Source organism: Meriones unguiculatus, chromosome 3 (assembly GCF_030254825.1).
Source record: "Meriones unguiculatus strain TT.TT164.6M chromosome 3, Bangor_MerUng_6.1, whole genome shotgun sequence".
In the NCBI taxonomy this organism is placed as follows: Eukaryota; Metazoa; Chordata; class Mammalia; order Rodentia; family Muridae; genus Meriones; species Meriones unguiculatus.
Window position 1 is genome coordinate 3,736,556 of NC_083351.1, and position 24,785 is coordinate 3,761,340.

The 24,785-nt window shown below is 52.1% G+C and overlaps 1 protein-coding gene across 4 annotated transcripts in view; it reads right to left on the reverse strand.

Moving 5' to 3' along the window:
* Positions 1 to 291: 291 nt before the first annotated feature.
* Positions 292 to 24,785, reverse strand: part of Acot7 (acyl-CoA thioesterase 7) — a 93,224-nt gene continuing 68,730 nt past the window's right edge. For all 4 annotated transcript variants that reach the window (XM_060378976.1, XM_021644250.2, XM_021644251.2 and 1 more), the window contains exons 7-9: positions 17,867 to 17,983; positions 9,412 to 9,596; positions 292 to 690 (exon numbers count right to left, since the gene is read on the reverse strand). In XM_060378976.1, coding sequence (XP_060234959.1) covers positions 592 to 690; positions 9,412 to 9,596; positions 17,867 to 17,983 — 401 coding nt within the window. In that variant the 3' untranslated portion in view covers positions 292 to 591. The remainder of the gene's footprint in view (positions 691 to 9,411; positions 9,597 to 17,866; positions 17,984 to 24,785) is intronic.

A 24,785-nucleotide genomic window follows, 5' to 3' on the forward strand; every position in this document is an offset into this window, starting at 1 on the left:
CCAGGAGCTCAGAGCAGACAGTGGAGACTCTACACACGGCCTGCTTAGAGCTCAGTCATGGAGAGGGACAAGGAGCCTTGTGAGGGGAGGCAAGCATTCCATGAAAGCCACAGGGGCAGTGAGTCCCAGGACTCACTAGGGCGCAAGGTCCCAAGTACACCTCTGTTTCCAGAGCTGATGCTGGGAGTGCTGGGGCCTGGGAGAAGGCAGTGAGTTCAGAGGAATGGAGGGCTGAGGTGACGCCCAGCGAGAAAACAGACCCCCCCACCGCAGACAAACGATCACCCAGGCTTCAAGGGTCCAGCCAGACAGCAGCTTTATTAGTGGTGCTGGCTTCTTCACAGACCATTCAGTGTGCTCTGGTGTCCTTGGTGGCCTCTGGGACAACACTGGGGAGCAGTTATGGAGGGATATAAATAAAGCTTTGGTGCACAGTCAGGAACGGGGCCTAGGTAACACTGCCACACAACACTTCACATAACACCAGCTCGCAGTGGAAATTGGGGTTTTGGCCAAGGGGGTGACTTCTAAGTGACTGCACACGGGGCTGCTGCCGCCACAGCTGTGCTGACAGGGACGGGAGGAAGACACCTAGGGCTGAGGCTCGGCGTGGCCCTGCCGCTTGGCCTTCATCTGCAGATAGCGGCCTTTGCCTTCTTCGAAGCGCTTCTTCTCATCCTCCGTCTCGGGCTGTGGCACACAAAAGAGGACACATTAGAGGCACCGGAGAGCTCACGGGGTCTACAGTGTTCTGCACTGTCCCTGGAGGGAGCTGAGGGTCTCTGCCAAGGGGCTCAGGGTACCAGACACTGGTCTCTTACATCTTCCACAGCATGTGGAGTCCCCAGCCCAGACTCACTCTGGTGATGGACTGTGGGGTTAGAAAGTCTGTGTGGGGCCAAACGTCATGAAGGAAAAGAGGGATTGCCCTGCTCCAGGAACAACTGTCCAAAGGGAAGGCAGGGACGCTACATGGACTGTCGCCTTGAGAAAGGCCTCTGAGGCCTTACATTAGGAGCAGCAGCACCACTCACTGTGGAGGGGACCCTACCACCTTGCCCTGGGCTGGGAGACCCTCAGACAGCAGCATCATGGGATGAGCAACTTTAGCAGCTGGGCCACAGCATCAGTGGGCAGGACCAACGGAGCAGAGGGACTTAGCTGCAGGCTGGGTTTGCTGGTCCTGATGGACCCTTTGAAGGAGTGGCCAGCTTTACTATGAACCCCTGGGCAGATGACATGGCAGCAAGCAATTGGGTGGTCACTTTTGAGGTCCCACCTGCCCTAAAGTTCCATCTGGCACTACCCTGGCCAAGGAGCCAGATTTAATGATCTGTGCTAATTCTACTGGGATGCCATTTCATTGTGACATTATGAGGGTATCCAAAAGCCAATGAAATGGGGCAGGTGCCCTTCATCCAGGATGACAAAAAGTCCTAGCAGCTATTTTTAGGCCTACACGCTTTACAGACAAGCGATATATTGGCAAAGGATAACCACCAGCCAGAGGACTTAATGTCAAGTCACACCAAATATTTCCTTCCTCCAGCCTTCCCCAAAATTGCTCCTTAAATGTCACCAGGTATAAACTGTCCAGGCTGTGCCAGCTAGGAGCCAATGAGACAAAAGATATTTAAAGACAATGGCATGCTTCCTGAAGGGTTTCTGGTTACTGTATGCACAGTCTTAGGTGCATACGTAGAAAGAAAAAGAATTTTTTTAAAGATTCATTGATATAAGTGCTCCATTTGCATGTGTGCCTGCATGAGAAAAGAGGGAATCAATCAGATCCCAGTATAGAAGGCTGTATGCCACCATGTGGCTGCTGGGAATTCAACTCAGGACCACTGGAAGAGCAGCCAATGCTCTTAACTATTGAGCCATCTCTCCAGCCCCCCCCCCCCTTTTTTTGTTTATTTTTTCAATACAGGGTTTCTCTGTGTAGCCCTGGCTGTCCTGGAACTCACTCTGTAGACCAGGCTGGCCTTGAACTCAGTGATCTGCATGCCTTTGCCTTCCTAGTGCTGGGATTAAAGGCTTGAGGCACCACTGCCCAGCCACACAAAAGTTTAATTAGAGTTATCCTACACAGGGGAGAACGCTCCTCCAGAAGACAGAGGGTGCCAAATAAAAACTGCAGAGCAAATAACTTGGTAAGTGCTGCTTCTCTGGCAGCCAGGGCCACTAAGTGACCTCCCTCAGAAAACAACGCACACTGACACCAAGATCTGAAATCTCAGAGCAAAATCAATCTGCTTAACCTGGTGGAACAGGCTTTTGCACACTGGTTTGCTCCAGGTCAGTCAGGTGGCTGCTGGTACCATGCTTTCTGCTGACCAGCCTTGCTCATCCGGCTGGCTTCCCAGCCCAGGAGATGCTTGCTGACACTTAGAAGCCAGCTGCTCTATGGCGTTAGACTACGTGATGGGTGTTCTGAGTTACTGTCAACCTTTGAGCTCTGGGAGGCTGGGATCCCTGGTGACTTTGCCACAAGGGAGAAAGCTGCCTGAATGAGGAAGAGACGGGTCTGGGGACAGGAACTCTGCAGGGTGAGGGACATTGATTCCCAGTGTGCACCTGGACAGAGCAGCCACAGCACATGGCCTAGTGCTCTGCACAGGAGCTCTACACTCCTCAGGAGGCAGGTGACTCAGGGCAAGTGATCCTATCTTGATCTCCAGGGAGGCTGGTCACCCCACAGAGGGAGAGTGCTTCAACCCAAGGGACAGCAGGGAATTCAGAAGGACTCCAGGCTTGCTCTCATAGGACAGACCTTCCCATTCACCAGAGATCCTTAGGTTTGCTGTCTTACTATATGCCTGCTACTAAGCCCTTGCTTGACTGTAGTGCAGGAGTATAGGTGGAGGCTCTGCCACTTGCCTGCTGTGTCACTTTGGGCAAATTTCTCATCTCCTAGAGAGGTGCTGCTGCTAGCGTGCTATAGAAGCTGCTGTCCCAGTGCGTAAGGGACTCCAAGGTGGGCTCCTCTTCTCATCCCTATGCTGCGTAACCCCAATGCATGAGCATCGGTCCTCACAGAATAACAGGGTGGCAGGATTTCATTTTGTAGGAGTCCAGAGGGCCTAAAGGTGCTGAGAGTTGGTGGAGTTGCACCCATGTTCCATAAGGACATGTGGACTCAGTCACTCCTGAGCTCTAGCCTGCCTGTATCTGCCCTCTGTGCCCCATTGTCCCAGCAGCCAGGGTCCATTTTGGGGGCACTCTGGTCATCTGTACCTGGGAGAGAGACTGGTTTTTCTAGACCGCACGTTCCTCCCAGTTGGATTAACTACAGGAAAAGTCGAACACACACACAGAAGTGCTTGCTAAGTGCTTGCTGCCTGAGACCAGCCTGACTCTCATTCCATTGGCTTCCCCCACTGGGAGCCCTCTGGCTGTTCTGGGTGCCTGTGAAAGATGGGGGCTCTCTGGCTATAGCTGAGAGGCCTCCAGAGGCCTTCTAGCCCCAGGTCCAACTTTTCCTCACCAGAGTCATGAGGGACCCCCAGGTTCCTAGAGCCCAGAGGAAGATAAGTAACTCATAGCATCCATAGCTGTAGCCAATATAACAGGCTACAGTAATCAGCAAGTGGGCCATATATGGCCAGCAGGACCCTAGCTCACCTCAACACTGAATTCTGGGTACTCCACACCTCCACAGAGGCAGTAACATGACATCACAACATACAAGAAAAGCCAAACCCTAGGCCATCACCCTTAACACTCCCCAAGTACGGGAGGAGCCTTCCTTTTAGACAATGAAGTTTGGGAGGGATGGTGGTATGTGTATGTATGTGTGGGAGGGGAGTCAGGGCAGGGACACAGGAGGTAAACCAGGTGCTCATGCCCTCACAGTTCAGCAGCTCCAGAAAGTCTGTCTCACACGGGCACTGATGGTAGGACCCAAGGAGGGCATGGACCAAAGTGTAGGAATCTGTAGCGGTCAGCTCAGGGCGGAGGGCAGAGCTGGGGCCTGGCACTGGGCCTTGAGGCTGCCCTGATGTGTCTCTGATGTTTAATATCTGCAGTGACTTGACCCTCATCACCAGGATCTGCCCTCAGCCAAAATGAATGCTGCCTGGTGATGGATGTGTGGGAGGGTGGCCAGGAGAGTGTGGCCAAGCTTTGCCGGAGCCCATGAGGACTTGCCAGCTGACGGCCCCATCGCTTTCTCCCTAGGGACTGTCAAAGCACTCAGGATCTTGTGCTCAGGGACGGGAATCCAAGCAGCCCAAGGAGCCAAGTTCTGCCTCACTGCCATGGAGGCCTCCCTCCCATGGAGGTCCCACCAGGTCAGAAGTGGTCAAAGCCGCCAGCTGAAAGTAACAGCAGAGGCAGGCAGGCAGAACCAGTCTCCTGGGGAACAAGGCTGCTGGCTCAGAGGACCTGGTGGGCTTTCTTGCCCAGTGACTGACAGAGCTGCCATGTCCCCGCTGAGTCTGGAGCTGACAGAACGAGACAGATGGTTCCCTGTACACAGCCTTCACCATGGCACAGCTGCCACTTCCTGCAGCCCGACCCCCTCTGTGGGCAAAGTAAATAAACACATACGGTGCTGGCTGTGCCATTTCTGAAGGAGCTAGGGAGGAGGAGAGAAGGCAAAAGCTTTTCCATGGGAGGCCTAAGACTGTCAGCAGGAGGAAAGGAGCTGGTGGCCACAGGGCCACAGCAACTCTCGGCTGCTAGGCGACCTACCTACAGCCACAAGCCATGCCGAAGAGAAAAGGTGAAGTAAAGGGGACTGTGTCAAATTGGGATGCGGTGGGAATGGAAGGCACCTGCCTAGCGGGAAGGACGGAGAGGGCGTCAGGGCAGGAGACTGGGTCCATTGATGTGGTTGGAAAGTCTTACATGCACTATTGCTAGGCTCCCTCAACATGAAGTAGCTGGGTTCCCTAGCATATATGTGGCCCGGCATGTGTCTGTCACACGTGTCCGTAGGCATGAGTATCTGTGGAGACATCTACCTGTGTTTACAAATGACCTGAGGTCACATGCTCTCCTGGGGCTGGAGGATGCTCCCACAGCTTGGGAGGAGAGTCAAATGGCCTGGCTGGCGGTCATCTAACTCAGCTGGGCATTAAGGGAAGCTGTCTACTCAGAGAAGGCAGGGCCAAAGGTGATGTTGCACAGCCATAGGTTAAAGGTACGCTGCCTTCTGGATGCTCAGGGCTCCAGGCGGCAGTGAGTGCCTCCCCCTGGCTGGCAGCTCCGGGCCTCAGTCCGCATCTTCTCCTCCCTCCTCCATACGTCCTGCCAAGTGCCGTCTTCTGGGCCTGTTTCCACCAGAGGGAAGCCACAGGCTTCCTGAGCCTCATGCTGCAAGCCAAAAGTTTTCCACCCTGCATCTGCTGTGCTTCAGGAACAAACTTGGAATACAGCACAGGAGATGAGAGGCTGAGCCCTACGTGGCATAATCAATAGCATGTCCTTTTTGTAATTAGTGAGTGCCTGGTAAAAGGAGGCTTCCAGGGGTAAGGAAACACAAGCCTTCATTAGGAAGCCACACAGTGCTCTCCCTCCCATGTTCCACAAAAGGGGTCACAGGACACTCACAAAACCAATGAAAATTCTGCTTAGTGGGGTCTATGGGGACACAGTGTGTGGAAGGCCATCAGGCCAGGTACTGAGACTCAGCACAGAAACCACTGTCCCCTAGTGGGAAGGAAGGAAGGTAAGAGCAGCATAGTGCAGCTCTGCCTGAGAACCTGACCAGCAGGGTCGGACCTGGCACCGACCAGGGCCAAATCAACAGGTCTGATTGAAAGCAGCCTCTCCTGGCCTGACGGCACTGAAGTCCTGCACAGCTGGACTGGTCAGTTCTTCCCTGTGACCACCTAGGGTCTCTGGGCAGAAAGCTCACCATGGAGAGCCATGGTGATTATCAATACCCTCGCCAGGGAAGGGGCTCCTCTTACCTACAGAGATGGGCTCACACCTAGCACGCACTGTCCCCACATGGCTGAGAAATTCTCTGTATAAAGGCCACCAGGAGACTATAGGCAGAGCAGGGATCGGATTGGCTGTGCTGAGGGGAGTCAGCCCGTGAGGGCCTCTCCCACAGCACAGGTTTATTAGTCTCTCTGAGCACCCATGTTAGCGGTGTACACAGCAGCAAAGATAACGAGGGCCGGGGCAGAAGACTGCAGGTCCCTGGTCACATGATGCACCCCCTGGCTAGCTGACAGAGACTGGTGGTTACCTCCGTGCCCACGGTGCAGGTGTGCCCACTAAGGCTGGGAGGTAAACTGGCAAAATGAGTCAGAACTGGGTGTCTACACTAAGCCCAGGAGAGACAGATGAGAGAGAAACTGTTTCAGCCTCTGTGGAAAATCACAGAGGCCATGGGATTAAACATCTACTGGGGTCTGGTACCAGCTGGCGCAGCGCGGTCACCTGGGAAAGGCAAGATGGCTCTCTGATCATGTGGGGCTGATGGTGCAGGCACGACAGAGCCGCTGGTTCTTTTCCGTCCCACTGCAGACACCTGTCCCAGAGCCTGAGCTGAGGCCAGCACCCCCAGGGCCAAATCAGCAGGTCTGATTGAAAGCAGCCTCTCCTGGCCTGACGGCGCTGAAGTCCTGCCCTGCCTCATGGACTTCCTGTCAGGATGAAGATGGTGTCTTCTAACTCCAGATGTGCCACACATGAGGACATGTTTCTGTGGCCTTAACTATCTGCTCCTCCCACTCCTCAGAACACTCCTTTCACCTTTCCCAGGGGCCAGGAATGGCTCTGGCATCATGCCAGCTTCAGTGTCACCCTCTTTTTAAGCAGGCAGTAGCCCTGCTGAGGTCAGTTGTAAAAAACCATCAGATGGTGAGCACGTGGGCTCCAGCTGGTGTCATCTTTGAAAGTGGACTGGCTTGGAAGAAAGGCTCAGCAGGAGTATGCCCTAGGAAGGATGCCATGTATAGACCTCCCTTGCTCTCTGCTTTCCAGCTGCTGTGAGAGAAGCAGCTCTGCACTACCATACCCTCTGTGACATGACGCTCTCCTTCCTGAGGCCTGCAGTGACAGAGCCACGGTACCACGGACTGAAGTATCTAAAATCATAAGCCTCTCCCCAAACAGGACGGAGCAACTGTTTTCCTCGGGCACTCTGTCATCACAGTGACAGCAGGGATACAGCAGGTTGTTAGCAAACGTGGCCCTCACTACTGCCCCAGGGTTTGAGCTGCTGCACCGGGCGATGCGCTCTACAATTTCGAAGATAAAAAGTGCATTTATTGATTCTTGGTTGTGCAACCCTGGCTATGAGCAAGCCTCACTCTGGGAAGGACAGAAAGTTGGCCACAGTCCTGATTTCTTCTTTGCCCCCATTCTAACCTGAAACGCATGTTCTCATTGTCTGGGGCTACTGACTAAAGCAGAATCTGGCCCTGCCTGTCATTCATTAGGTACACACAGCCAGGCATGACAGTCACCATGGGTTGGAAGATTCGGTGATGGGGAAGCCGGCTCTTTGGAGTTGGATCCAGATTTTCTGAGAACATATAAAGCTGCTTTGTGGGCCCCTGGGTATTCTCTGGTTAGAGTGTATCTTGTTGGGACCCTTGGGGTATGGCATTCTAAATGGGGCAAGTTCTGCCCACACAAGGGGCCAGAGAGATCCTCAGCCCAACATTGACTCTATAGGGTTCTCACCTTCTTCAAAGCACTTCCCTTACTCTGGCCCATACACACACACACAAGATACTGGGTCCCCATGGAGCCACAGGTCCTGAACCACAGGAGGCTGCTCTGCTAGAAGCCTTCCTGCTGGACACTACCCTCAGCTATCTAGCCAGAAGCCTGTGGCTCACTCCCACTCCAATGTCAAAGGGCACTGCCACAGGGAGGATGTGTGCAGAAAGTGTGGGCCATGCTTCCTGCACAGGCTGGCCAGTGCTAACAGTCAGCCTGGACATGGCAGCAGCTGCAGGGACCCTGGCACACAAGCCCTCCTCACATCAGGAAACACCTCCACAGAAGCAAATGAGGCTGCATTCCATGTCAGCAGGGCCCTGGGGAGGGAGCTAAAAATAGACAAGAGCTTGAAGATGGTTGGCAGTGGGGGTGGGAGACAGGCGGGAGCAGGAGGGGCAGCGTGCACCCCTGTGTAGTTGTGTGCAGTACACGTGTGTACCGTGGCCCAGCACTTGTACTTGCCTGGTTCGTACATGCCCAAGCCCAACAGAAATGGTCTCTAGAAAGTCTTCCCTGCTGACTGACTACTCTTGCCCTCCTCAGTGGGCAAGCGCTGAAGTGAAGAGCCAAGCAGCATCTTCAACAAGGGCAAAGGAAAAGCCTGGCCCCACAGGGCACCATCAAGAGCAGACTCTCTAACTTGGTAGGTGTCTGTCTCGTACCCAGTGGCAGGAATGGTGTTTGTGTCCGCCCACCCTGGCCTCAGTATTGGGAGCCCAAAAGAAAGTGCTGTGGGGGTCACTCAACCCTGTGCTGGGAAGGAGGGCTCACGGTCTCGAGAAGGAGGTGTGCGGTCACAGCAGCACCAGCCCTCTCTACTTCCAGATATGGCGGGCCCATTAGACAGAGCCTTGTCAAGATGCATACCTTTCACCCCACCCTGGAGCTGCCGTCATCTTGTGCCCACTGGAGAAGTCCTGAAGACCCCAACCCCTCAGCAGTATAGAAAGACCTTGGTCCTAGCCCTGGTTTTTTGTTTTATTTATTTTTAAATCAACGCTTGTCTCTGTTCCTGTGTGTCCCTGCCCTTGACAGCCTCCTGAGACAGCCCCTCCCTGCTGCCCACTGCCAGGCCTCTGGCTGAAGCCTTCCTCGTGAAGGATCTTACTTAAAATTGTGGCTGCTGTCCAGCACCTCCAGTCTCCCCACTTCCTAAGACCACACTACAAAGTGGGCTATCCCCACGCCCCTGCATAAGGCCCAGCGACAGAACTGAAACTTGCTTTTCATCAGGTGAGACAAAAGGCCACCGTCACATTGGGAGGGCCCACAGCCCACCCCCTAGTCCTCCTAATCCAGAGTCCTCCTAGGTCCTCAGTTCTCTTCCCCTACCCCCTAGTCTTCTTACCCCCCAGTCCTCCCAACCCTTGGTCCTCCTACCCCTAAGTCCTCCTATCCGTCAGTGCTGCTACCCCCAGTCTTCCTACCCCTCAGTCCTACTAGGCCTCTGAGCTAGAGGACACAAGGCTTGAGGTGCTTGAGCTCTCGCTCTAGCATATGGACACAATGCCAGGCACTCTAGGAGTGCCACAAGGAGCCGACAATGATGCTGAGATCAGAGAGGTATGACCTGACTGCCCACCCTACAGCCTGCAGCTTATACAGTACCCCTTCTGGAGACTTGACTAGACCTGAGCACAACCCATGATCAAAGGCCAGGAAGGCAGCCAGGCCTGGGCCCTGCCCTGTTCAGGTCAGGATGGAGCTCCCAAGGACACTCACCACAAGCTGAGGCACAGGCAGCGGCTTGCCCTCCTGGTTCAGGGACACATAGGTGAAGAAGGCACTGGCGGCCCGGTAGCGCTTCTGTGAGTTGTCCACCACAGGGTCAGCGTCCACCAGGACCTCAATTTCCATGGACTTATTGCTCGTGAAGGTCATGCGTCCAGAGATGGTGATGACACAGCCTGCAGATACATGGAGCCACTGCATTAGCGCACGCCAGCTTGGTCTCTACCCATGGGGCACCACGTGGGCAGGGCAGGCCGGAGAGCCCATGTTACTAAGGACAGTTAAGACACTGGGTTAGGGAACACAGGCAGCAGCTATGAGGACATCGCGACAACAAACTATTAGTGTGTGCCATTATTAGTCAGTGTGAGTCATCTCTCCGGAGCAGACAGTCATTGCTACCCCAGCAGCTCTGGCCCACTAGGTCCAGCCCCACTCACACAGGTAGGTCAGCCAGGCTCCAGTGAGCTTGCTCAGGCCTGCCTCAGGTGAAGGACAAACCTGCCACCTTCCCTGTCCTCGAGGGCAGGATGGTGTCCACTGGGCACACAGCTGCCCAACTGCGATGTTCTAAGCACCACAGGAGAATATTCCAGAGGCTTACATTATTTTTTTATATTTATTTATTTTGTTGTTGTTTATGAGTGCTCTATCTGTATGTACACCTGCATGGCAGAAGAGGGCATCAGATCCCAGTATAGATGGTGTGAGCCACCATGTAGTTGCTGGGAATTGAACTCAGGACCTCTGGAAGAGCAGCCAGTGCTCTTAACCTCTGAGCCATCTCTCCAGCCCAACAGAGGCTTACACTCTTTACATTGGATCAGTACAAGCATGTTGACTGTCTGGCTTGCTCTAGGACTCTATGGGTCTTAAACATGGGCTGTTTCATCCTCTGAGCTATTTGATAGCAAGCCAGGGTTCTACTGACTGAGGCTCACCTTTGCCCACCACTAACGTGGTGTCATGTGACCAGACTTTACTCCACAGTCACTGTCCCTATAAATGCCCAGAGTGGCCCCTCTCAACTGTACTATACTTGGTTCATGGTACTTCAGCCTAGTACTTCACATACTGGTACTTGGGCACATGGTGCTTCAGCCTAGCTTCTGCTTCTGGTCTTGATGTCTCTCTTCGGGCAGTACCCCCCTTCTACACACAGCCTCCACTGCCTGGCTTTGCCTCTCTCGAGCAGCTTCTGGTCTCAGAGAGCTCACGTCAGCTCTTATGAATGGACACAAGGGGGCCATTCAGGGAACCATGAAAGGGAGGGCAGCAGATCCCGGGCCAAGCCTATGCTTGCCACAGCCACCATTCCTACCCATGATATGATTGGCCATGGCCGTGTGGGCCAATGGCACACGTGCGTGCGTGCGTGCGTGTGTGTGTGTGTGTGTGTGCTCACACACGCGCACACATGAGCACGAGTAGAGCTTTGGGTAGAGCTGGCTTCTGGATGCTGCCACTTTTGACTGTTGTGAGCATCATCACGATCGTTAGTCCATCTATAAGCATGGTCTTCTCCTGGGCCAGCCCATGGGTCAGTCTACTCGGTAGGGACTGGTGCAGGTCACAAAGACCTACAACACGTATCTAGCATTCTAGCTTCAAGACGGGCCCTGCAGGGCACATGAGACAGCCAGAGAGAAAGAGACAATAATAAAGGCAGCAGGGCTATTCTGTTAAGAAGTACCAGAAAGTTCCATTCCACATTCAGCTTCATACTTACACAGGGTGCTTCAGCGCAGGACATGGCCATTTCTGGGAGGGAAGGAAGGAGCCAGGTGGTCAGCAACAGGTGGCCTAGTACCAGCTGTGATGCTGTTGCACGCAAGCATCTGCCAGTGGTGAACACACCCTGTGCCACATCCTGGGGCTGTCACCAGCTCATTAGAAACTTAAGACTAGTCACCCAGGCCTTGCAGTGCCTCTGCCCTCTCCTCAACGTCCACTGAGAGCTGGGCTGCAAGGCAAGCAGGAAAGAAGAAACCAGCAATGACCAGGCTCACACCAGGGGCCACTTGTGAAGGGTCTCCTTGCAGACACTGCTGTGAGGAGCGAATTCCAGCTTCTCCAACACACTGTCAATCCGAGGGCAAAAAGGAAACACCCTTCTGTTGTCACCCATTTCCTACCACATGCCATAGCAAAATCCTGGCTGCTCATGGTTTAATATCTGAATCAGAAATGGCTGGCTCTGAGAACTGGACCAGGGGACACAAAGCAACTGGCCGGTCTGGAGAGCCAGGGACGCCATGCAACACACCCTGAATCTGTGCCTTTTTACTTCCAAGAGAGAGCTGCATCACAAAGCTGCTCACACACAAGCCTCAGGGAGCATTCTGATAGATGCAGGAATCCACCATCTGAGAGAAAGGATCAAATTGAAAGCCCATGTTGAAAGCCAAATCCCCAACTCCAGTGACAGGAAGCACAGAGCACCCAGAGTGTCAAGGCCTGCCTGGAGAACCAGGTCCTAAAAAGTGGTCTAAACCTTTACATGTTCCTGCCCTGGCCCCGACTTCCACACTCTTACAATGGCAGCCTGGTTTGCCCTTTGTGTCCCTTCTCCAGGGCTACTGCCGTGACCAGTCATGTTCTTCCATGCACTCCTTCCAAATAGTCTTCATGTTCCGTAGCAGATCTGCCCAATGTCTTCCAGCCTGGAAAGGCCAGGGGCAAAGGAGGGCCCCCAGTGTGTGGTAGGTAAAGACATAGACCCACAAGGGCTGTAGAGGGGCTAAAACATGGGCAGTGGACTATAGGGACCTAGCACCCTGCCGGCTCCCAGAGCCCAGGGGAGCCCTAGACCCTGGCATTATCCTGGCATGAACACTGGGCAGGTCTGAACTGAGTGACTCAGAAGATGGCACTGGCCTCCGTCAAAAACACTGCTAGCCAATGCTTCCTTCCACTTTCTTCCTCAGCTCAAAGGTCATCCTTTGAATGGCTGCCCTGGAATCTCCCAACCCCTCACCCACATGACTTTCCCCAGGAGGATGCAGACATTTCTTCCCTTTCCACCATTCCACAAGCACTCAGAATGTCCAGGCACATAGAGAAGGGGTGAATGAGGACTGGGAGAGTCTGGGTTCACAGTGACCCTCGTAGCTGAGGATAGGTGTTGGCACACTTCTTTGCAAAGAGGCCCCAACACCCAGACTGTGGGAGGATGGCGCTACAAGGAAGAAGTGTCTGAAACATTATCTGGGGACATGATCAAGCAAGTGAAGGAGCAGGTCAGCCCAGTGCCACAGCAGGGTGAGCAGTGCTGTGTCCACAGCTCCTGCAGCTCTGTTCCCTAGGGTGGTGGCCTGGTGGGTAAGCACACAGCTAATGCCAGCATATGGCACCTGGCCATCCATGTTCAAAGTTACAGGTATCTGGGGTGGAGAAGGCTGGGTAATGAAGTGTTCCGTATGTACACTGCCCTGGACCACAGTTGCTCAGGGCTCTGGCATCTCAGATGGCCAGTCTCTTCTTTTTCCTCCTGTCCCTATTCTTTCTTCTTTAGACAAGACTTCACTACATAGCACAGGCTGCCTTGAACTTGGATGTTTCTTCCTCAGCCCCACAACCCCAGCCTTTCTGGAATGGCCTCCTTGTGTGGACTAAGATACACTGGGACTATAAGCACATCCCTTTAAAGCCCAGGTTTAAGTTTCATTTTAATCAATTCTAAATTGTCATGTGTAAACTGGGACTATTTTGTGGCAGTACAGCAGCTGTTAAAGACAAAACCAAGGAGCTGGAAAGATGGTTTAGCAGTTCAGAGCTCCTGTTGCTCCTGCAGAGAACCTGCATTAAATTCCATGCACCTACATGGTGGCTAACCATCACCCATATCTCCAGTTCCAGTCCACAAACACCAGGCACACACATGATATGCATCCATACATGTAGGCAAAACATGTATACATACACAATGAACCTACAGAAAAAGGATTTTTGGTATTGCTTTTTGTTTGTTTTGCTTTGCTTTCTGTTCTTTAGACAGGGCTTCTCTGGGTAGCCCTGGCTGTCCTGGAACTCACTATGTGATCCAGGCTAGTCTTAAACTCACAGAGATCCAACTGCCTCTGGCACCCACTGCTGGGAGTAAGGATATGTGCAACCACTACCTGACATTTGTTTTTGTTTTTAAACAAAGCCAATAGAAGGGAATGTAGGGAGCTGCTGGAGGCAGAACTCAACTATCCACTGGACACTCTCTGGACTCGGCAGGACCCTACAGAAAGGTTGACAGGGGGCAACAGAGCAGTGTCTTTCTTAGGCTAAATCCCCGCTGCACACACCCTCAGAAGACAGAAGTTCCCATTCAAATGTGAGAAGCAACTGTAGTCACAGCACATCCAAAGCAAGCATCAAAGGTAGATGCTGCTGTATTTGACCTGTGGAGATTATACGTTCCCCCTCCCCTGCAGCTGATGTTCTGGGCCCTGGATGCCTGGATGTCCTCTCGGGGGTCACCAAGAAACACCTGAGCCCCAGTGGCTGTGGGCAGCTCAACCTCTCATGCTCAAGTTTCCAGACTGGAACATTGAGATAAGAGGCTGGAGAGCCTGATAGGGAAGGCTCTCAGGACAGCAGCTGGCACTGAAGTCAGCAACGTCAAATGCAAATGTATCAAGTGGCTGAGTTGTGAACAGCCTGCTCTGAAGCTGCAGATAGCCCCCCTGGACAGCATGCCCCATGAGGCTTGCAGCTGCCCTAGCCGATTTCCCTGCAGACGGCAACACTCCCCAGGCTGCAGCAGCTAGATTACAGCAGTATGCCATGCATTTAGAAAAGAAAACAAAGCTGGTACCAAGCCTGAGAGACTGGCAAGCACTCCAAAGTTTGTGAACAGTTCTGTGTTTTGTGTGCCAGAAGTGTCTCAAGAAAGCACAGAGCAGCAAATTCATGCTGATGTGACATCTGCAGCCTCTCGGAGTGTCCCTGCTTGCTAGTCTGGGAGACTAGTTATTCACAGAAAACTGCACTTTTGGTTTTCCTAACTAGTACCTCCAAAACCCAACCAGTTTCTCTAAAGAAACCAGTTTCTCTAAATAATGTAATGTCTCATTGAAAAGGAAAATGGAGAGCGTGACCTGTGGGATACATTATGTCATGTGAGTGATGGCATTGTTGTCCATTTCTACCCACCTACCATGCTGTGTGCTGTCCAGGATCCTCCTCACACTCTACCTGGGCATAGCAGGTCCTCTAAGCGTGGCCACAGGCCTGGCACAGCTCACAACTCCCACTGTCCCCAGTATCCCTGGTACTGATGTGGAGATCCTGAGATGTTCTTGTCAGGCCAACAGAGCTGAAGGAGCTGGACCCTGCCCTCCCACTTCTTATCAGGCAAGGGGTCAACGACACAGGGCTGGACACAACCTAATGTGTGCATGAAGTCACTGGAGAGTTTAACTTAAACAACACCTGTAGTGTGAATGAGTGCAGCCTGCCTCAGTGTACCAGGATGCCAGGCTAACCAGGCTGCACAGAGGGTATTACAGGTAGCCATGGAGGCTATGAGGCACAGGTGGGATGGAGTGTGTCTTCTGTGTTCTTGGCACTAGCTAAAAGTCATCCCCAAAGAACAGAGTTTGTAAACAGCAAGTCAGCTCCGCTCTGCAAGAGCAGGGTCAAACAGTAGCCCAAAAGGCCACATGGAAGGCCTGACTATGAAAACTGGGCCTATGTTCATAAACCTGGTGAAGCTAACTGCACCTTAGCACATACCCTGCTCTGCTAAAACTCAGACATCTCTTCTGACCATTTGGGGACAGTCCTGTGACCATTGTCGCTGTTGGCCTAACTTTCTGAGAGATACCCTATTGAGTGACAGCCAAGTGTCCTGAGAGACAAACCTAAAAGATGGCCCGTGGCCAAGGGCACAGGGAGCCAGAGGAGGCAGGATGGGTTCTCAGAGCATGTGCAGCCCTAATGATAGCTTAGATTTAGATGTTAGCCTCCAAAGTCAGGAAAGAAATCATTTCTGTCATCTTAAGCACCTCAGTCTGCAGCATCAGACCCAGCAGCCCCGGAAGCTCACACTGTTCTTCGAAGAGCCCATGTGTGCCAGGCCCATCCTGCAGGCCAGGTTCCCTGGGCTCTGTGGATGCTGCCTCATCCTGTACACATTGATGCATGTCACACCTTTTCTGAGGAGGTGGCAAAACTGTCCCTTGTGGCCTCCTCCATGCCAGAGCAGAGGTGTGAGCAAAGGAAAATCACAGGGATGGCGGTTCAAGAGGCAACAAAGCCCCAGGGTTTAAGGTGACCTCAGCAGCTTTATCAGAACTGGCTTGTCAGTGCCTCCCTCCTCATAGCTCCTGACACGCTTGCACTGTATCACCACAGACCCAGAGGCAGGAGGGACTTGCCAACCTTGTGCCTTTGATGAACAAGCAGAACACATTGGTCTGAAGTGCCAGAGCCCTCTTTGCTGAGGAACCAACCTAAGATAGAATGGCACAACCTCAATTGTGAAAAAGACAGTCAGTGCCACCTGAGAGGGACCAGCCTCCCTGGACACACTCCAAGACAGCTCCTCTGTAAAAGGACAGCACACGGGGACCTCACAGGAGACATCTCTTTAGAAACAACAAACAAGGCAACAGTGTGTAAAAGCCCGAGGACACTGACACAGAAGTAGGTCATACATCACAACTTCTATTTCAGTACTGCCTCAATTCCTTCAAATCTCAAACAAGATGTCATCATTTGCAGTAACTTGATGCTCTGTGGGAGGAGCCAATGCCTTCCTCAGAGGTCTCTAGGCCAGCGGGCTGTATAGTACAAGGACAAAGAAAAGACTGGGCAGCCCCTGAGGGCAGGGTCTCTAGAGAAGGGACCTCACATCACAGATAGTTTTTTTGAAGACAGGGTCTCACTGTGTAAGCCTGGCTGGCCTTGAACTCCTGAGTGCTGGGATTCAAGATGTACACCATCAAGATCACGGCCCTTTAGCGCTACGGAGATCAGGCCAGCCCAGGAGGTTCTGTACAGTAGCCCTCCCCTCACTCCCTAGAGGAAGTCAGGGCAGAGCAGAGTGTCAACAAAGTCAAGGACCTTTGAAAATGAAGACCCTCTTCCATGCTGCGTGCCTCTGTCCTCAAAGTCACATCCACTCTAGTGGCAGGTGTGAAAGCTGCCTGACTCTTGTCTGGTGTATGGTTCCCTTTGGATGTAGCAGCTCCTGTACTCCAGAGACACTGCCTCCTGAACAGCTTCCCAGTGGCTCCTGAGCAGCTGGGGGCTCAGGGGGAGGATGTGGGGGTCTTCTCCCTGGAGCCTTCATTCTGAGAACAGGGCTGAGCTCCTGTAAGGGCTCTCTGACTCCGGGCTTGCTATAGCTGCTGCTGGTTGGACACAGAGGAAAAGTTGCTGTCTAGGACACTTTTCTCAGTGTTCTAGGGTCACCGAGGGATGACTGAGCAGGACCATCTCTGCACACACCAGCCTGGTCTCCATGGTGGGTTTGGGTTTACATTTAGCAGTGAAATGCTAAGCAGCCCTGTCACCAGGCAGGAACTCTAGAAAAAGGGAAGTGTGAAATCTGAACTCAGGACTGTCCTCTCCCCAAAGGCATGAGCTACAAGGAGCACAGCGTTCAGAAGTTCAGGGCTTCTGACACATAAACCCCAAGAAGCAAGCTAAAGCAGACAAGACCACTTGTCACTGGCAACCGTTAAAACAACAACTGTTGTCTGTGTTTGTGGCAGATATCTATCAGTCAGGATGTATTCTTGGAAGCACATTGGTGTTGTCTGTCCTTACCTCAAGCCCGCTGCAGGAAAGCCTACCTACTTTCAGCCTGCACCTGCCCAACCTCAGAGTGCTTCCTCTCAGCACGCAGCAGCCGCTGCCAGATGCTGGCGCGCACCCAGGGCCACCAGGCTTTGGCCTCAGCACCAGGTGGGCAAGGCAGTGAAGGGGTTGAGCTGCACGGCTCCTAGTCTATAACCAGCCATGCGAGGGGCTAGCCTCATGTACTGCCCTTCCCATGACTGCTCTCAGGCTGCAGGGTCCCAGGGCCGGCGCCCAGCTTTGGACTCACCCTCTGCCTGCAGCTCATAAGGCTACAACACTGATGAACTCGCCCTACAAGGTGCAGAGGCCCAGCCATGGGATTTCACTCCCATCATGTGAAGATTCCCAAGCAGCCCTCAAGCAAGGTGAACATGGCTGGCCAAGGAGGGACGCCCTGAGGCACCTCAAGTGAGAGCATCTCAGGGCTCCCCGTCTTAACAGGATGAGCTAATGTTGGGCTCAAGGGACAGAAGCCTCCCTCACCCCAGGGTCACATCAACAAACAGCAGCCTCACAGGTGTTTCTTCCTGCTCCTTGTGGCACACAGGCAGACACCAGGTGCAAGCACAAAGTGAAGTGGCATCAGGGACCCAGCGACCCCAAAGGGCTGCCCCTCGCCCCATTCTCATGGGAAGAGCTCTCTTACCTTTCCGGATTTTGTCGTGAAAATTGATGGCATCCACAGAAGCTGTAACTATGTTGGTCTTGCAGTGGCGAGCAGCCACAATCCCAGCCACCTCATCCATAAGCTTCATGGTGACACCTGCACAGACAAAGGGGCACGGGCTGGTGTGACCTGGGGAAGAGGGAGCATTCTACATCCTGGAGACAAGTCCTTCCACCCACACAGGCAAGGGCTCCAGTCACAGTGGCAGGCTGTGACTTGCAGCGTAAAGCTGACTTCCTAAGAGCATGTGACGATGGTCACTCTAAACAACCAACAAGGTGACAGCCCCTTTCCAGTTTCCCACAAACTGCACTCTGTCAGAAAAAGTTTATGACAATGTCCCCTGGGAGGATGCAGTCAAAACACCAGCTGGTTAGATATGGTGGCACACATCTGTAACCATATACTCAGAGGCTGTCCTGGGCTACATAGCAAGACCCTATCTCAAAACAACAACAAACTCAGGTAACACAGGGCAAGGGTGGCTCAGAATCACCAGTCCTTCCATATTTTCCCCCTTGCGAAAGGGTTTCTCTGTGTAGGTCTGGCTGTCTTGGAACTCGCTCTGTAAACTCAGAGACCCGCCTGGCCCTGCCTCCCGAGTGGTGTTACTGCCACCACAGCCCCATCTCCACCAGTCCTCCACCTCCAGGGGACTGAGAAAGGGGTGACTTCTGGGAAACAGCTGGATTTGTAGAAATAAACTGTGTAATTCAGTTGTTCCACACCCAGGGACAGAAACACACAGAGAAACAAACTCACAAATACAAATTCAATGGCAGTCTCAGTCATCACAGCCAGAGAAAAGAAACAACACCAACGCCCACCAGCTGGTAAAGGTCAGCAAGATGTGGCTGGTTCACCCACTGAAGCTATCGACACTAACATGGGTGAACCTAAAACTCAGCACAGGGCGAAGCAAGCCAGATGCTGGGGGCCACTTACAGTAAGAGAGAGACTCAAGAGTCCATAGTGATGGCAGACCAGAGGGAAATGGGAGTGACTGCCGGGGGCACAGGGCTTCTCTTCTAGAGGGAGGTAAACATTTCCCAATCAAGACGCTGAAACCTGACATGCTCCAAGAGCCAAACCCTTCGAGTACCAACCTGATGCCACAAGCACCAAATGTGGCACTGTAAAACTGCTTAGTACAAACCATCATTAAAGTACCATACAGTGGGAAAATAGTATAGAGGGTCCTCAAAACATTAACAATACAACCACACCACTGAAGGAACTCTAGCCAGCCCGAACATGGCAAACATGGCTCTGGGGTGCCTTGCCCTTCTCCCCCATTCCCTCTCGCTGCTAAGAACTATTAGATTACTTTCATAAAGCTGGTCACCAAGGTCTACTCCCTTATTTGGACACTTCCATCCTCCTGATACTGACTACTAAGGTCCAGCGATCAAAAGTCCCCTTTGCTCACCTAACTAACGTGCCCACTCAAAATTAAACACCTCAATAAATAAATTAAATAAATTTAAAAAAATTAAACACCTCATCCTAACACAGGGTTATAAACCATTTGCCTATAGGCCAGCCTGTCTCCTCTCCATCCAGAGGCAGGCCTTTGTCCTCCAGCACAAACACACCTCCTCCTCCCTCCCTTGTTCCTTTCCCATTCTCCTTCATCCTTTATCATCTGTCTTTGTCTCTTATTCCCTGTCCTTTGTCCCTGTGGAACAAATAAATTGTGCTGAGAAGTTGGTCTTGGGGGTCCTGAGCCAAAACCGATCTGTTATACCCACTATCCAGCAAACTATTTCCTGGGTATAGACCAAAAGAAACAAGAGCAACACGCTGCTTATTTATTAGTACAACTTTAATTTACTTAAGCGTGCATAGCTGGGCACAGTGGTGCACACCTGTAATCCCTGCACCTGGGGAGGCAAAGGCAGGTGGATCTCTGTAAGTTCAAGGTCAGCCTGGTCTACAAAGTGACAGTCAAAGAGAAATCCTGTCTCAAAAAAAAAAAAAAAAAAAAAAAAAAAAAAAACGTGCATGCCTGTACCGGTGAAGTCATGTAAACCAGCATTAGAAGGCAACTCTGGTATGTGGAAACCAGAAACTGAGCTCAGGTCATTAGTCTTGGTGACATTAGTCTTGCTTGTACCCAATGAGCCATCATGCCAGCCCTATTTGCTTATTTTTATTTAAACTTTATCATCATCATCACCGTGCCTGTGCGTGTTGCATGTACCACAGCACATACACGAGGTGAGAGAACACCCTTGTGGAGTTGGTTCTCTCCCTCCACCTTCATGTGGACTACAGAGATCAAACTCAGGTCACTGGGTTTGCATGGCAAGTGCTTTCCTCACTGAGCCAATGTGTTGGTCCCCTGCCTGCTTATTTTTGAGACAACAATAGGCCTTGCTAATGTATCTCAGACCAGCTCCCGTATCAGCATCCCAAGCACTGGGATTATCACCTACAACAGCATCCAAGTGGTAACATCCACCCTGCAGATGTCGTGGACTTTAGAAAGCTCATCACTCCTCATTCTCAGACATGCTGGTTCTGAAGATGCAGCTCGAGGAGCAAAGCCTCCAGGTCCCACCATCCACCAGGCCCAGGAACTAGTACAGTCACAGGCCTGATGTGCTGGCAGGTGACGCCACTGGCCAGCCCAGGCCCCCTGCTGCTCTGCTCCTGCTGACTGTCCTCAATGCCACAAAAGCCTTGGCTGGTTTCTGACTCTCTGAGTGAAAAGCATTACAAGCAGTTGAGGACACCGGACACAGAGGATTTACACACCTAATTTGAAGGGGTGTGATACTAGCAGAGTGAATGTTTGAAAACAGAACGTTATTGCCAGCTCATGACATCTGTGATTGCCCCTGACAGGTTCCAGAGGGTAAGTAAGGAACAGGAATGGCCAGGTATTGATGGCCACAAACACTTCCTTTGACGCTTTCATTGCGTATTCCCACAGTAAAAAACTATTTTTGAGTTCAGTGCTCTTGGTTGTAGAAAATGACATTTTGTGACTGGGTTTCTTTGTGTAGCTCTGACTGTCCTGGCACTGCTCTGTAGACCAGGCCTGCCTCTTGCTGGGATTAAGGCATGGGTCACCACCACCCAGCAGAAAATTACATTTTTTACTAATAGGACTTTTTAGTAAAGTGGAAAAGATTGGCTAACTGTGGTGAGGAGGAGGGGAAGGAAGCAGGGAGAGCTGGCCACAGGCACCATCTCCAAGTGCTGAGCACAGGGGCTGCCCTGTTTAGCCTCCACAGGAGGTCAAGAGCCCACTTCTCAAAGCAACAACAGGGCACAGAGTCACAAAATGCCCCAGTTCTAAGTACAGGACAACCACTGGCACTAGTTTTCTCCCTCCTGTGCAGGGGAGGGGCAGGCAGGGAGGGGCAAGCAGAGTAAGGAGGCTATAGCTCTGCACTCCAGGTCTGGGCAGGGTCGCACTGCACTTGACCTTTTCAAAGAGGAAGAGTTGGTACAGAACAGGCACTTACAGCCCTGCCTGACCCACCACAGAATCCTTGGTGCCCCCCCCACAAGCCCAGCCCAGGCTCAGCAAGGGAGGGACCCCTAAGATGAAGTCCCTAGCCTGGGATGTCCAAAAATCAAAACACAGTGGGGTCCTCCATGAGTCAATGCTCCAGTTTTGAAAAGATGGAGTTCTGAGCTGAGTGAGTGTGGGAACCCATCACAGTGGCTCAGGGCACAGGGTCTGGGAATGAGGAGCCTGAGGTACAATCCCATGCCTAGTCCCTGGATGGGTCTCTGCCCCCAAATCACCCCCCAACCCATATACCTGCATATGGAGGCCATGGCAGTGTGACTGGATGCCCACAGGTGGGCAGGTAGCCCTAGCACCTGTGCTCAGGAGGTGTCAGCACATACACAGGGTGACTGACAAGCAAACAGATGAGGTGACAGGCTAGTGCCTGCCACAGCTGCCATCATGGGAAACAAGGTGTACTGTTGAACTGAACCCCAATTTCCTGTGCATCTCTGCTGACTCAGGATTGGAGAGGAACACATGAAAAAAGAGAAATAAGATGTCTCTGGAGGAGTCGGGGAAATCTGGGACCATATACACTCTGCTCAGGTGGGCACAGGGCATTAGAACAGTCAGCCTCCCTGGCCAGGTGCCACTGGCATGAAGGCCCACCCTGGGCCATGCCACTATCTCCTGATTTGGCTGTGGCTTCACAGTAGGTCTGTGTGTGTGCACTCTGGCACATACATAAGGACTCAGGAGAGGACAGAGAGAATACTCATAGGCTGAGTTCTTCTAGGTAGATTTTCTCCATAAATCCAGAAGTGACAAGAGCGGGGCCGGTGGCCACGCTCACAATAGGATCAGCATGAGGCATGGGCACATGCTCAGAGGGGCTTTCTCACCGTCCTCATACCATGTCCTTGGTGGCCAATAGCGGCTCCCATGGTTCAGACTGCATCTATAACATTTGCTGGACAACACTGGCACTGCACACTGCGAAAGGATGGGCTCTAGATACACCGAGAAAGGACGAATCTAGATACGGGTTTACACCTCTCCTATCAGCCAAGCATGGGATGGCTAAGAGGCAGGAGTGCAGGGACCTGGCTGCTGGCCTCACTGGCACAATACCCTGTGGATGCTGAGTTCCCAGCACTGTGCCTTCAGGACAGCAGCTCTCTTCTAGGACACAGTCCTCAGGAACCTTATCCTGACAAACTCGAGCTGGTTGTTTCCAGTACAAAAAGGACGAGTTGCGTCCTGGCACTGGCAGAAAAGGTGGACACAAACCCAGAGACTTTGCAAAGCTAGCTGTGGCCTGCTGCCAGCCGAGCTCAGAGACCTGGGAGAAGGTCAGCTCTAGGAAGGGGGGGGCCTCTGTCCACCAGGGTCGGAGCCATACACAGCTCTCAAAAACTACAGACAAACGATGAGGAGCCTCCCGGGAGAGCAGCCTGGGAGACAGGTGCACTGTTGTCTCTATCTAGAAGATGAGGGCCCAGAGACACAGCAGGGACTGACTAGGTCCAGACCCTGCCCAGGGGCTCCAAGCTCTGCTGCTTTCCCAACTGGATTGGCCAGAGCAAGAGTGAAGTGGAATAGGGTGATGGCAGAGATTTTAGATCATGGTGAGGGATGGGGAGGCAAGAAAATTACTGTGTGTGTAGAGGGGCCATGCCCAGAGCACCTCACTGGTCTCTAGATATTCTAGCTTTGGAAGGGGATAATGAGGCAAGAAAGGAAGAGTTTGTGTTAAAATGTAGAATTTGTTGGGTGGTGGCACACAACTGTAGTCCCAGCTAGGGCTACACAGAGACCCTGTCTTGAAAAGCCAGGAAAAAAAAAAAAAAGGAAAGATATAAATACTTTAAAAAATATAACTTATTTACTTTTATTTTATGTGCATTAGTGTGAAGGTGTCAGATCCCTTGGAACTGACAGTACAGACAGTTGTGAGCTGCCATGTGGGTGCTGGGAATTGAATCTAGGTCCTTTAGAAGAGCAGGCACTGCTCTTAACCATTGAGCCATCTCTCCAGCCCCATTAATACTTTTAAATGCAGTTTTTCCTCATTTACTAAAACTGTCAGCTTGCTGCCATAAACTCCACTAAGGGGAAATTGTCTCTAAAATGCAGACAGTTCTAATACACAAGGCTGGGATCCCCCAGAAGATTCTGGAAGAAACAAGCATGGCTGTATGAACTCCAGGTTCACAAATGACATATGTGGACGCCACAAGGTGTCCCAGAATACAGTGGACCACGTGTGGCATGAATATCTGGAACTGTGCCTCAGTTACCCTGACCCACGCCAGACCCCGGGTCCTGGTGCTCCAGAGACAGGGCTGGCTATGAATGTACTGTTAAGGAGACAGACACTAACAGATCCAAGTCAGCCAGGCCGCTGTCCAGCCCTTGTTAAGCTGACACCCAGAATGTTTTAAACAATACCATTCTGCCCTCTACCCACAACAGACTCACATCCATTCCATTCTGGAAAATGTGTCCAGTCCACCACCAAAATTCCAAAAGCTTAAGAGTTCTAACAAGGTTCAAAGCCAAAAGTTGTTCCCTCAAATCCTCAGACTAATTGCCAGCCCTTCTGAAAAGCAGAAAGTCACATACTTCTAACATGCAATGCTAAAAGTAAACATCCATTTCCAAACAGGACCAACAGGTGAACAGCAAAAAAGACCAGGCTACAGCAAGCCCCAAGCCCATCGAAGCAAACATTAGCTCCACAGCCCTGTGTCCAACAAGTTCTTAAGTCCTGTAGTCTTGCCATTGGTAGCCAGGCACATGGTGTCTCCTGGACTGGTTCTACTCATCCTCTGCAGCTTTCTGCCACAGACATTTCACTCTATTATCTTCTTTACACCTTGGGGTAGGCAGTGAAACAGCTTCAGCCACGCAGCTTCCCTGTAGCTCTCAGAACGGCCTGAAGTGGTCCTAAGCCAGCACACACTGCCCTGCACGCCAAGCCTTCCTTCAAAATCTGGGTGGAAGGCTCAATGATTCTGTATCTTTTGAATTCTGAATGCCTTGGAGATGGTGCCAAGGTCTGCTGCCGACTCAAAGGTCTGCTGCCAACCCCCACCCCACCCCCCGCCACGCATACACATACGACAACCATGGCTGCAAAGGCTTCTGAATGCCTAGGCAGTTCTTCATGAGACAGGTACATTGGAGAGCTCTGCATAAATTACTGCTTGTCTATTTTTCAAGACAGGGTTTCTTTGGATAGCCCTGGCTGTCCTGGAACTTGCTATGTAGACCAGGCTCCATCTCACAGAGATCCATCTGCTTCTACCTTCTGAAGGCTAAAATTAAAGGTGTGCATGTCCAGCACAAAGCCACAGTTTTCAGATGGAGTCTTTTATACTCTGGGATTGCAGTTGTGGAGTGTGGCTGATTTCTGAGGTATGAAGC